Source organism: Schistocerca piceifrons, chromosome 6, assembly GCF_021461385.2.
Source record: "Schistocerca piceifrons isolate TAMUIC-IGC-003096 chromosome 6, iqSchPice1.1, whole genome shotgun sequence".
Taxonomy (NCBI): Eukaryota; Metazoa; Arthropoda; class Insecta; order Orthoptera; family Acrididae; genus Schistocerca; species Schistocerca piceifrons.
This window is the reverse complement of record NC_060143.1, coordinates 95166143-95179390: the sequence shown is the minus strand read 5'-3', so window position 1 is coordinate 95179390 and position 13248 is coordinate 95166143. Positions and strand designations below refer to the sequence as shown.

The 13248-nt window shown below is 39.9% G+C and overlaps 1 protein-coding gene across 1 annotated transcript in view; it reads left to right on the top strand.

The window, feature by feature from the left end:
* Positions 1-13248, top strand: part of LOC124802789 (TBC1 domain family member 23) — a 234115-nt gene that overhangs the window by 79939 nt on the left and 140928 nt on the right. The window contains exons 5-6 of the mRNA XM_047263790.1: positions 445-569; positions 5874-6024. Of these exons, the coding sequence (XP_047119746.1) occupies positions 445-569; positions 5874-6024 (276 nt within the window). The remainder of the gene's footprint in view (positions 1-444; positions 570-5873; positions 6025-13248) is intronic.

The window sequence follows — 13248 nt, the reverse complement described above, 5'->3', positions numbered from 1 at the left end:
AAGGCCTAACCTTACATATTTAAAAAAAAAATTGAGTTTCAGTAGTGTGAGAGTGGCGTATTCACATGTCTGATTAACATTTTTCGTGTTGTTAACTTGTTTATTATTTACTTCTTCTTGCCTGTATTTCCAGTAAACAAAAAACATATTTTTTGTAAAGACACAAGAGTGTGAGTTGACAATTGCAGTTGAACTTGACTTGACATGTGAAATTTTGCCACTCAAAGATGATCCTACTTCACAGTTATACAATCTGGGATTTACATATATACAATGCAGGGTTTCAAATGCAGTTGGATCTGAGATCATTTTCTGTGTTAATCTATGGTCAGTTGCTTTATACAGTTGGCACTCATAGTACCATTCATATTTGAATCTGTGCTCTCCTTGAGAAACCATTACATTTTCATAAACTTCCATTAATAATATATTCATGATTATCAGTTCCAGTCGCTGTTTGCAGCAACATGCAGCTTGCCTGTTGTACTTTGCATGTGGGATGTTTATTTCCGTCAAGAAGATCCATTCTTCATCTACTTCCTTGCTCTTGTAATGCTTGTTAATGCAAGGTGAGGAAAGTAAGTGCTGGTAAATTACCAGAAATGCATGCTTGAAATCATAAGGATAATCATTCACTAACCAAAAGTGAGAAATTATTGAAATGTATTTAAAACTGAATCATTTTGTTGCATGCCAGTGCAGTGTTAGAATGAATGACGAGGTAATGAAATACAATAGTGTTCCCGTACTGTATGATTTAATATAGTTGAGAGAGACATGTTGGTAGAGCTGAAACACAGTTACTTTTAATTGATTCAAAAAATATTAGAATCATTTGTTAAATACAGCAAGAAGTTAATGCCGTAATTATGTGAAAATTTAATAGAACTGGTGTATGAGTAAGGCACTTTTTAATGTACAGGAAACTGGAACAGTTTTGGGGAATTGTTTGTGTATTGTCACAGAGAGGAAGTGTGAAAATAAGTTAATAACCATACACATGAGTTTCAACAAAGTTTTGTGTTGGTGTTGATCAGAGGTCTATACTCCACAGTTCAGTTGTACATCAGATACAGACACGTAATATGAAATCAAGTGATGTGGTGTTGCCCAAAACTAGGCTTTGTTCATATCTGCAGCAGGTCGCCAAAGCAAATCTCACAGTGGATGCAAACACAGTAATTATGTAGCACTTTGAAGACAGCCAGTGAAAGTCTGTAAATGGGAAATGGTATTTACGTCCATTTACTCTCACTTGAGTAATCCATGTTGTTATTGTTGTCTGAAGGTGTTTTTGTGTTTGTAACACCACTTACCTAACATTAGTTTTCATCTTCCAAGAGTACACACAAACTTTTGGTATTGCTTGCATTTAAGGTTGGGTTGATTTATAGGAAGAGACCAAACAGCGAGGTCATCAGTCTCATCAGATTAGGGAAGGCTGGGGAAGGAAGTCGGCCGTGCGCTTTCAAAGGAACCATCCCGGCATTCACCTGAAGCAATTTAGGGAAATCACGGAAAACCTAAATCAGGATGGCCAGACGCAGAATTGGACCATTGTCGTCCTGAATGTGAGTCCAGTGTACTAAACACTGTGCCACCTCGCTCGGTGCATGTTAGGCTCCATAATTTCCAGCAGGTTATTTAAGTGACTGTCAGACCAGAGCATAAGAACCACTCGCCCCTAGAATTGGCACATACTGCTTCAAGTACAAAATTTTGTGCTCATTGGACAGTAATGTGGAGCAGTTGGTTGTTATGTCCCAGCCCAATTAAGGGAATGCCACACTACCTTTGTCCTTGAGGTTCACGAGCAGCTCAATATCAGCTGGCATCAGCAGTAGAGGTGATGGGTTGAATGGTGGCAATGACAGTGGTGCAGTCCCTTGGTCTATGAAGCCAGGCTGTAATGCCAAATCATCTCCACAGAAAATACCATACGTCAATGAAATCGGAGGACTCATCCTTTGATAAGGTATTGCCCCTTGTGGCTGCAAGTTGCAAAGCATGTGGTAAGAGTCGTGTATGCACGAGTTTACTTGTTGATTCCAAATCTCCCCTGCTGACATTTATGTGTAGATAATTTCTACCCAAAGACTCTGATGGTTTAGCTCACGATCCCGAGGCCATTCAGCATTCGGCGTAGAAACCCGAGTTGTGATTTACCTACAGCTACTTGTGTGGTTTCCTGTAAGCTCTGATTGACTGCCAGTTTCAAACACTGGCACAGTTCATAGAATATCATTGAGAAAATGATCATCAAGCTTCGACAGTTTTTAAGTTTCCTGATCATCTGATAGTTATACAGTAGAGCTTTAAGTTACGGGCGCTGAGTAGGAATTTTTGAATTCTTGGTTCGCAGAAACCAAACTACTATATTAATCAGTACTTCGTGAACAACGTGACTGCCCTTGCTCCTAATGGTGTTTATGAAATTGTACACTAGCAGCTACAATGTGATATTTCTGAGAATAGTAGGATGATGAAACACATATTTTCTTAAACTGAAGAGTCATACAGAGTGGATTAATTTCCTCAGAAAATAGGTGTGGTCCTAGAAAGAAACTGCTATCACTGTAATCCACCAGACAGTATGTCTTCTACCTGGCAATTTCACTGCTGCTGTTACAGATTTGAATTACATCCATTTTCAGTGATCTAATGATTTCTCGATAACATTTGGTTTACAAAACTGATGTCTACTGGTGGAGTATGCAGTGCATCTATAAGTAAATATAATGGATCTGGTTTTGCTGGTCAACTTTTCCTCTCTGTGTTTTGACATACTGTTAGAAAATTTTCGTTCACTTTAATAGATTTGATGACAGTTACGAAAACCATCTTACATTGCACTGGAAGAACATTAATGAAACAGTGGAACTCCTGGTAGGAATATCAACATGGTAGGAAAAGACAGATTCCTACTTACCGCAAAGAATACATGTCAAGTTGCAGACAGGCACAATTAAGACACTCACATAAAGCTTTTGGCCACAGTCTTTGTCACTAAAACACACACACACACACACACACACACACACACACACACACACACACACACACACGACTTCCATCTCCAGCATATCAGGCCAGAATGGTATTCTACCCTGAGATGCTGGAGTTGGCCGTTTTGTGTGTGTGTGTGTGTGTGTGTGTGTGTGTGTGTGTGTGTGTGTGTGTGTGTGTGTCTGTCAAAGGCTGTACCCGAAAGCTTTGTGTGAGTGTCTTTTAGTTGTGTCTGTCTGCAATTTGACATAACTTCTTTACAGTAAACAGGAAGAACATTTATCTATCTATATATTTATTTATATCTAAAAACAAAGATGATGTGACTTACCAAATGAAAGTGCTGGCAGGTCGACAGACACACAAACATACACACAAAATTCAAGCTTTCGCAACAAACTGTTGCCTCATCAGGAAAGAGGGAAGGAGAGGGAAAGATGAAAGGATGTGGGTTTTAAGGGAGAGGGTAAGGAGTCATTCCAATCCCGGGAGCTGAAAGACTTACCTTAGGGGGAAAAAAGGACGGGTATACACTCGCACACACACACATATCCATCCACACATATACAGACACAAGCAGATATATTTAAAGACAAAGAGTTTGGGCAGAGATGTCAGTCGAGGCAGAAGTGCAGAGGCAAAGATGTTGTTGAATGACAGGTGAGGTATGAGTGGCGGCAACTTGAAATTAGCGGAGATTGAGGCCTGGTGGATAACGGGAAGAGAGGATGTATTGAAGAGCAAGTTCCCATCTCCGGAGTTCGGATAGGTTGGTGTTAGTGGGAAGTATCCAGATAACCCGGACGGTGTAACACTGCGCCAAGATGTGCTGGCCGTGCACCAAGGCATGTTTAGCCACAGGGTGATCCTCATTACCAACAAACACTGTCTGCCTGTGTCCATTCATGCGAATGGACAGTTTGTTGCTGGTCATTCCCACATAGAATGCATCACAGTGTAGGCAGGTCACTTGGTAGATCACGTGGGTGCTTTCACACGTGGCTCTGCCTTTGATCGTGTACACCTTCCGGGTTACAGGACTGGAGTAGGTGGTGGTGGGGAGGGTGCATTTGTCAAATGTCTGCTTGTGTCTGTGTATGTGCGGATGGATATGTGTGTGTGTGCGAGTGTATACCTGTCCTTTTTTCCCCCTAAGGTAAGTCTTTCCGCTCCCGGGATTGGAATGACTCCTTATTACCCTCTCCCTTAAAACCCACATCCTTTCGTCTTTCCCTCTCCTTCCCTCTTTCCTGATGAAGCAACCGTTTGTTGCGAAAGCTTGAATTTTGTGTGTATGTTTGTGTTTGTTTGTGTGTCTATCGACCTGCCAGCGCTTTTGTTTGATAAGTTTCATCATCTTTGTTTTTAGATATATTTTTCCCACTTGGAATGTTTCCCTCTATTATATTTATATATATATATATTTATATAATAGAAGGAAACATTCCACGTGGGAAAAATTATATATAAAAACAAAGATGAGGTGACTTACCGAACGAAAGCGCTGGCAGGTCGATAGACACACAAACAAACACAAACATACACACAAAATTCAAGCTTTCACAACAAACTGTTGCCTCATCAGGAAAGAGGGAAGGAGAGGGGAAGACGAAAGGAAGTGGGTTTTAAGGGAGAGGGTAAGGAGTCATTCCAATCCCGGGAGCGGAAAGACTTACCTTAGGGGGAAAAAAGGACAGGTATACACTCGCACACACGCACATATCCATCCACACATACAGACACAAGCAGACATATTTAAAGACCAATATGTCTGCTTGTGTCTGTATGTGTGGATGGATATGTGCGTGTGTGCGAGTGTATACCTGTCCTTTTTTCCCCCTAAGGTAAGTCTTTCCGCTCCCAGGATTGGAATGACTCCTTACCCTCTCCCTTAAAACCCACTTCCTTTCGTCTTCCCCTCTCCTTCCCTCTTTCCTGATGAGGCAACAGTTTGTTGCGAAAGCTTGAATTTTGTGCGTATGTTTGTGTTTGTTTGTGTGTCTATCGACCTGCCAGCGCTTTCGTTCGGTAAGTCACCTCATCTTTGTTTTTATATATAATATATATTTATTTATTTATTGATGACAGGTTTCAGACTGTTTTTCATCACTCAGTTAATAAATAAATGTTGTTCCTGTGCAATATAAGATGATTTTCATAATAGTTAATTGGAATCACAAAATAGTTGCAGACCCATTCTAACTCCAGTATGCTGGAGATACTGATTACTAGATTTGAATTTATCATCATCTGTGTGCTGTTATAATCAGGCAGCGCAATGTTACGCATCTTCCTAAGTGTATTTGTTTCAGGCCTAGTTGGAGATGGAGGGGCTATTTTGTTTATTTGTGGGAACAGGGATGAGCTAAATGATAATACGCTATCTGTGACTTTCCATTATTGTAGGAATGAAAGATGTTAAGTAGGTATCTTTTTCTGATTTCTCTTGTGTTGAAGACAAATGGCTAAGCAGGGTGAAACATAAGTGAAAACAGAAAATATAAATTGAATAAGCAAGCTATAAAAGCTGCATCCTTGTAAACAGTGTTAATCATATGTCTGTTATAATAAAGTACTTTACACCTAGTGTCTGTTTACCTGTAAATTAAGGAAAAACTAGTAACTTTTTTGCTGAATGTTACACAAAGAAGATTGCTTTTGTTTTCCAGATGATTTATTGTTTGCATAAAAGTCTCCATAATACTACTAGACCATTCATTACATTAAATACACACATCATATTTGAACCATAAAAATTGGATATTATTTAAATAAGAATCATGATCAACATCTCGATTAGCAGCACCCTTAATTGTAGACAATTTGTAGTGTGTGTGATGTAATCTTGTTTCCTTTATTTGTTTCAGGTCTCAGATAATTGGACTGAAAAACAGTAACAAACAAGAAATTATAGATATTCTGTCATCAATGCCATGTGCTTTAGAGGCAGATGATGTCAATGATTTCTGCTCATTAGCTCAGTATTATGCATTTCGGACGCCGTCTACATTTAGAAGGGTAAGTCATAGAATGTAAGGAATTGAACAGTGGATGCTTTCAATTCACTCATTACTCATGCTCCATTTATGAACCTTCAGTGGTGTGTAACAAGTGAAATCATATGTTAACAAAAAGAAAAAGCTACTGCAGACTACAAAAATAGGTAACTCATTTAATTGCATATAATTACTTGTGCTTACTCCGATAATTTTAATACAGTAATTTTTACTCTTCTATTTTGTAAAAAGCTGGTATGTACTCCCTTTTTTAGAAAAGCTCCATGACAGTGTTTTTAAAAAATGGAAAATTGCTCTTACCAAGTAATGTTCCTAGCACTTATCAAAGTAGTCCCCTTAGCTATCTATACACAATTGCCAATGTTTCTGGAGGTCTTGGAAGGAAGCAGGGAACTTTTCAACTGCAATACTTGTAAGCTCAGTTGTCTGTGATGTCTTTACGAACCTTTCCTTTCAGTCGTCTTTTCACTCACAAAACCAAGAAAAAATGCAAGGCGAGACGTCGGGGGAGTGTGGCGGATGTGAAATGGCAATAACAGAATGTTTGGCCAGATACTCATTAACAGATAAAGCAGTATGGGGTCGTGCAGTAAGGACCAGTTGTGAGAACACTGCAAATCAGGGTGGCAGTGTCGAATTGCTTGTTGTAAACGTTACAAGACTTAATAGATGTAAAGTGTGTGGTGGTTCACTGTTTGACCAGGAAGAACACACCCATGGTGAACTAATCCTTTACTCTCAAAGAATTCAATCAACATTTTCCTTATTCTCGAAGGATGTCATATGTCTTTTTTCAAGGCTGGTGATCCAGGACTCTGCCATTTAGCACTTTGATGCTTACTGTGTGGATCATACTGGTAGCACCAACTTTCATCCCCAGTAATAATCTTTGACAGAAATGTGGAATCACATATGGCTCTATCCAGTAGTTCAGCAGAAATTCTTCACCTTTCATCCTTCTGTTCATCTGCTAGCCTGTGAGGGATGAGTTTTGCAGTAAGTTTCTGTTCCCTGAATCTTCGTGTAAAATCTTATGATACACATCACAATTGAAATTCAGTTCTTCCAATATTGCACACACAGTTATATGATGACCTTCTTGCAGTAACACGTTTGCATCAATCTATAATGTAGATGTCCAACAACTCTGGGTTTGTGTTGCACTGAATTTCCGCCTTCACAAAACATTTCGTTGAAAGTGCCTTGTCTGCGTATGCTTGCTTAATCACTGTCCACATTTAAAAAGGGGTTTTCTTGAGCTTAACACAGAATTTAATGTTCACTCTTTGGTCTCAGTCAGCATGTAGTGTGTCACCATAACTAATGTGCCACGAACCAGAGCAGTGTGTTGCTAAGCACAGCCCTGCCACCTAGTGTGTTTGCATGGAATCATGGTTAAGGTCATTTCAAGAACACACACATACTAGGTAACATAAAAATATTTGTTCCTTTTTAGTACTGCAAACTCAGGATAAAAACACCTGTCCTGGATGTTTCTGGCAAAGATAGTGTAAATGGGACACTTGGTACCCTTAGCTCTGGGCTGGGGTATTAGTGGGTTGACATACAAAAAACATAAAGAATAAAACTATCTTATGTTGAATCCATAGGATTTATGGACCGATCAGTCAGTTCTGATAACAAAACTGAAGTCTCTTGCTTCCATCTAGCGAATCGTGCTGCGAACTACAAACCAAGAGTTCTGCTCAATGGACAAACATTAAGGTACAATCCTTTGCCAAAATATCTTGGAATCACTCTAGATAAACCCTGAGCTACAAAGAGCACTTCACCAAGCTTTCTCATAAAGTTGCTGCAAGGAACAACACACTACATAAGCTCTGTGTTACCACCTGGGGAACCCCTGCTGACTGTCTGCGTTTAACTGGTATCAGTCTTGTGTACTCTGCTGCCGAGTACTGTGCACCTGTCTGGTTGGGAAGTGTACATGTGAAGAAGGTAGACACAAAACTTAATGACACAATGCGCTGCATTACTGGTTCCATCAAATCAACCCCATGCCACTGGTTAACTGTACCGAGTCACATCCCTCCACCTAACTTAAGGTGGAAGCAAGCTCTACTGAGGGAGGCCAAGAAAATCTCTGCATCACCTTCTCTCCACTGCACCAGGAATTCTGTCATCCACCACAGCAACGATTGCGATCAAGAAGACCAGCAAGTATCACTGCAGGACAACTCATCACGGATGGTTTTGATCTAAATGAAAGCTGGAAGCATGAATGGTCAGCAAAAACATTGGGAGCAAGAGCCCATCACCTTGATCCCACAAAGAAGCCAAAAGGTTTTGACCTACCGAGTAAACTTTGGTGCCACCTCAACAGGTTAAGGCCTGGACATGGTTGTTGTAGCTACTTCAGGTACAAATGGGGCTGGATCAGTTCACCAGTGTGTGAATGTAATCAAGAAGAGCAGACAATTGAACATTTAGTCCAATGCTGTCCACTTCATTCATACCCTGGAATTCCCGATGACTTGTTCACTCTCGCACCCAGCTTAATTAACTGGTTGAAAAACATGGACTTTAAGGTTTAATCTTGTCTTATATCATATGTATATTGTATAAAATCATTTGCCTTATATCAACTGTATATTGTATAAAATCACCATACGATTAAATAAAATAACATTTAATCTCTAGGCGTGAGTGAGTGCAAGGAAGGAGTGACATGTAACATACATAACTCTATAACACTTGGAGTGATTTTAGCCAAAGTTGGTACCCTAATAACCCACTCCCTGGATAAAAAAATAAGGAAAACTGTAGTGACTGAACAACCTAGCATTCCTTGGAGTGGGGATGGATATCGGAGAAGGGGGAGGGAATTGATAAGTCATCTTTACTATGAAACACCTAGAGAAATTTCAACGAACTTCAATTAACCGAAATCCTATCAAGTGTGAAATATGCTCAGTGATTAGTTTTCTGATTACAAAAGATGTGGAAGCTGTTAAAGTTCATCGGCAAATTAATGAAGTTTTTGGGAAAAAATCAGTAGTGGAATGGTAAGATATTTGAATGAGCCATTTTAAGCATTTACTTACATCCATGGTGAAGTGCGAAATGGGCATGTGCAAAAGTCCAAGAAATTGGACACTTCCTGATTTAGTCTTTATTTAATGATTTTCCTCAAGTTTCAAGAGATGCGCTTTGTAAAATTCTTACAGAACATTTAAACTATTGAAAGTTGGGAGTTCAAGCTTAGTAAGTGGCTTTTGTTGCTTTGTGACAATGTGCATCCACATACTGCACCATGAGCCAATACCTCATTGCGTTTTATGACTGGGAACAACTCATTTTATCCTTTGCAAAGCTTTTATCTGGTGCTCAGTGATTACTACCAATTCCTGCTGTTTTGTGGAGGTGCCCAGGGAGGGAGGGGGGGGGGGGGGAGGGAGGAGACAAATTTGAATGCTCAGCTATGATATGCTCAGTGATTACTATCAATTCCTGCTTTTTTGTGGTGGTGCATGGGGGGGGGGGACAAATATGAATGCTCAGCACCATGATAATAATGATGATGTCAAAACAACCCTGCAGCCATGGTCAGGTGGCAGATTTTTATGATATTGCAATTCAGGAGGTTGTTTTTTGTTATAGTGAGTTACGTAAAATTGGTGAAAATTATGTTGAAATGTAGAATAAGGTATAGGTTGTGGTGTGATGGTAACATTGTTTAAAAAAATGCACTTGTTTGTTTAATATAAACAGTACTGAAAACCATTTTGTACAGTTTACCATAAAAAGAGCAATACATAAAATAATGGAAAGCCAACCACCCATATTGATGCAAGAACTACAGAAACACGTAACCAAACACTGCATTCGCACTAGGTTTTGAGCACTAATTCTTTATCTAGTAACACATGTACACACACAACCACACAGACACTGGACTGATAACCCAGCAGTTTAGCCCCTTTACTCCCCAAACCAACCAACCCATCACAGACACACACCAAAAGTGAGTTATAAACATTTATAACAGTAGAAGAATTGTGTGTTTCCTGTTTCGGTTATTACTTCAGCAGTCTTTCTCATTGTGCCTGTGCAACTCAGTGCCTCCTCTATGTGGTGAGCAACAATCTCTCTCTTCCATATTTTTGTAAATCTTAGAATTTAAATAGATAATTTGTAGGGGAAGGACCTAATCTTTGCTCTAAACTACTGAGCATCCTTACTTCTTACTTTATGAGTAATGGAAACTTGTTGAGAGTACAGCAGTGCAGTACCAGAGCAAAGGACCCACCTTTGAGTATTTCCCATGCTTTTTATAATCCCCCCCCCCCCACCCCCACCCCTTCAAATTAGTCCTCTTGTTTGCTAACGTCTTCATCTCAGCATAGCTGTTATGCTCAACATCATTGTTTACTTGTTGGATGTATTCCAGTCTCTGTCTAGTCCTAAAAATTTTTACTCTCTACAACTCCCTCGAGGTAAAGTCTGTATAAATATGGTTTTTGGTTCTTTTATTTTGGTTGTATAAATCACTGCTCAACTGATACAGACTTTCCATTGTTAACAACAAAGCGAATGTAAGAATACTAAGATCTTTGGAGAGTCCTCTACAATATATGTGGTGTTATTGACCTTACACAATATTCTTATTGCATTTTTTAAGTCCACACATAATCTTGCACCACACAGACAACATTAATAGTACCCTAAGACTTTTTCCAGATGATGCATTTATCTGTAATAAAGTACTATCTGAATGAAGCTGCATAAATAATCAGTCAGATCTTGATCAGATTTCAAAGTGGTGCAAAGATTGGCAACTTGCTTTAAATGTTAAGAAATGTAAAATTGTACACTTCACCAAATGAAAAAAATGTAGTGTCCTATGACTATAATATCAATGAGACATTGTTGAAATCAGCCAACTTGTAGTGATACATCCCATTCCTTGAATGAGGGGTCCTTAAATACATATGTCAGAGAAAAGATGTTTGTGACTAAGACCAGTCGATAAGTGATAAGTTGTGAGCACCACACTGTTGGGAAGTGTTTTAAATTGTAGGTGCTGATACCAGAGCAAATGATCAGGGACTATACAGAAGTGTGTATCAGTCAGATGACCCTACTTGCTGAGACGGAGATAGGAGTTCATGGAGCAGGCGGTGTTGAAGATTTATTTATTTAATCATATGGTGATTTTATACAATGTACAGTTGATATAAGGCAAATGATTTTATACAATATACATATAAGACAAGATTAAACCTTAAAGTCCGTGTTTTTCAACCAGTTAATTAAGCTGGGTGTGAGAGTGAACAAGTCATCGGGAATTCCAGGGTATGAATGAAGTGGACAGTGTTGGATTAAATGTTCAACTGTCTCCTCTTCTTGATTACATTCACACATTGGTGAACTGATCCAGCCCCATTTGTACCTGAAGTAGCTAAACAACCATTTCCAGTCCTTAACCTGTTGAAGCAGCACCAAAGTTTCCTTGGTAGGTCAAAACCTTTTGGCTTCTTTGTGGGATCAAGATGATGGGCTCTTGTTCCCAGTGTTTTTGTTGACCATTCATGCTTCCAGCTTTCATTTAGATCAAAACCATCCGTGATGAGTTGTCCTGCAGTGATACTTGCTGGTCTTCTTGATCGCAATAGTTGCTGTGGCGGATGACAGAATTCTTGGTGCAGTGGTAGAGAAGGTGGTGCAGAGATTTTCTTGGCCTCACTCAGTAGAGCTTGTTTCTGCCGTAAGTGAGGTGGAGGGATGTGACTCAGTCAGGTAACCAGTGGCATGGGGTTGATTTGATGGAACCAGTAATGCAGCGCATTGTGTCATTAAGTTTTGTGTCTACCTTCTTCACATGTACACTTCCCAACCAGACAGGTGCACAGTACTTGGCAGCAGATTACACAAGACTGATGTCAGTTAAAACACAGTCAGTCAGCAGAGGTTCCCCAGGTGGTACCACTGAGCTTACGTAGTATGTTGTTCCTTGCAGCAACTTTATGAGAAAACTTGGTGATGTGCTCTTTGTAGCTCAGGGTTCTATCTAGAGTGATTCCAAGATATTTTGGCAAAGGATTGTACCTCAATGTTTGTCCATTGAGCAGAACTCTTGGTTTGTAGTTCGCAGCACGATTCGCTAGATGGAAACAAGAGACTTCAGTTTTTGATGTGCTTGGGATCAATCTCCAGGTCTTAAAGAAATTTGACATCTTTTCCAGATATTCCGTAAGAATTCATTCACCATCTTCGAAATTACTGCTCTGTGCTACCAGTGCGATGCCATCAGCATAGATGAATGTAGTGGATATTGTGGTTGGTAAATCATTAATGTATAAATTGAGTAGTGATGGGGCTAAAAAGATCCCTGTGGTAGTCCACTATTTAGTTTCCGTTTGTAGCTTTTAGAGCTGCCTAGAAACACTTCAAATTGCCTTTCACTAAGCATGCTGTATATCAAATCCACAATTTCTCGACTTGTTACAACTTTCAGTAGCTTGTAGATCAGGCCCTGTCGCCAAACAGTGTCATATGCGGCTGTCAGGTTGATGAAGAGAGCTGTTGATTTCAGATGGCCTTGGAAACCTGCTTCATTATGGGTAGTTTGGGTAAGAACTTGATTGGTGCAGCTGCGTCCTTGTCTGAAGCCAGCTTGATCAGGAGGGGTAGCAGCCTTGATGAACGATGCTATTCTGGTTAGGACGACTCGTTCCAAAAGTTTGAATGTACAACTGAGCAGTGCTGTAGGGCGGTAGCTTTCAGGGCTGTCTTCAGGCTTGCCAGGTTTGAGAGTGGCTATAACTTTCGACAGTTTGAATTGTCTGGGAAGTTTGCCCTTGTGAGGTCTGCTATCCGGTTGGCAATGAGGTTGGGACTCAATTTAGGATATGGCTTTTTGAGGTGTTGCTTGCCAGTTAGCCCATTCAAGACTCTCCATGCTTTCCTTCTTGACTTGGCAAAGTTCATTTCTTTGAGTGTTGCTTCCCATTTCTCTTGTCTGTTCTTGTTTAAAGAGTGAAGTAGCTGTGAGCCCACTATTTGGTTTCTAGAACTTTGGTATTCTTGATATAAAGTCTCACTTTCTTGGTTCCAGCCAGGCACATATTCCTTTCTGTAACCCCTAGGAATGTTTGACTTAGCAGCTTTGATAACTGGTCTAATGAATTCATCATAGTTGTTTGCTGTTGTCTGTAAGTTCTTCGCAGCTATTTTGGAGTCAAGGTCTTTTGAGAATCCATCC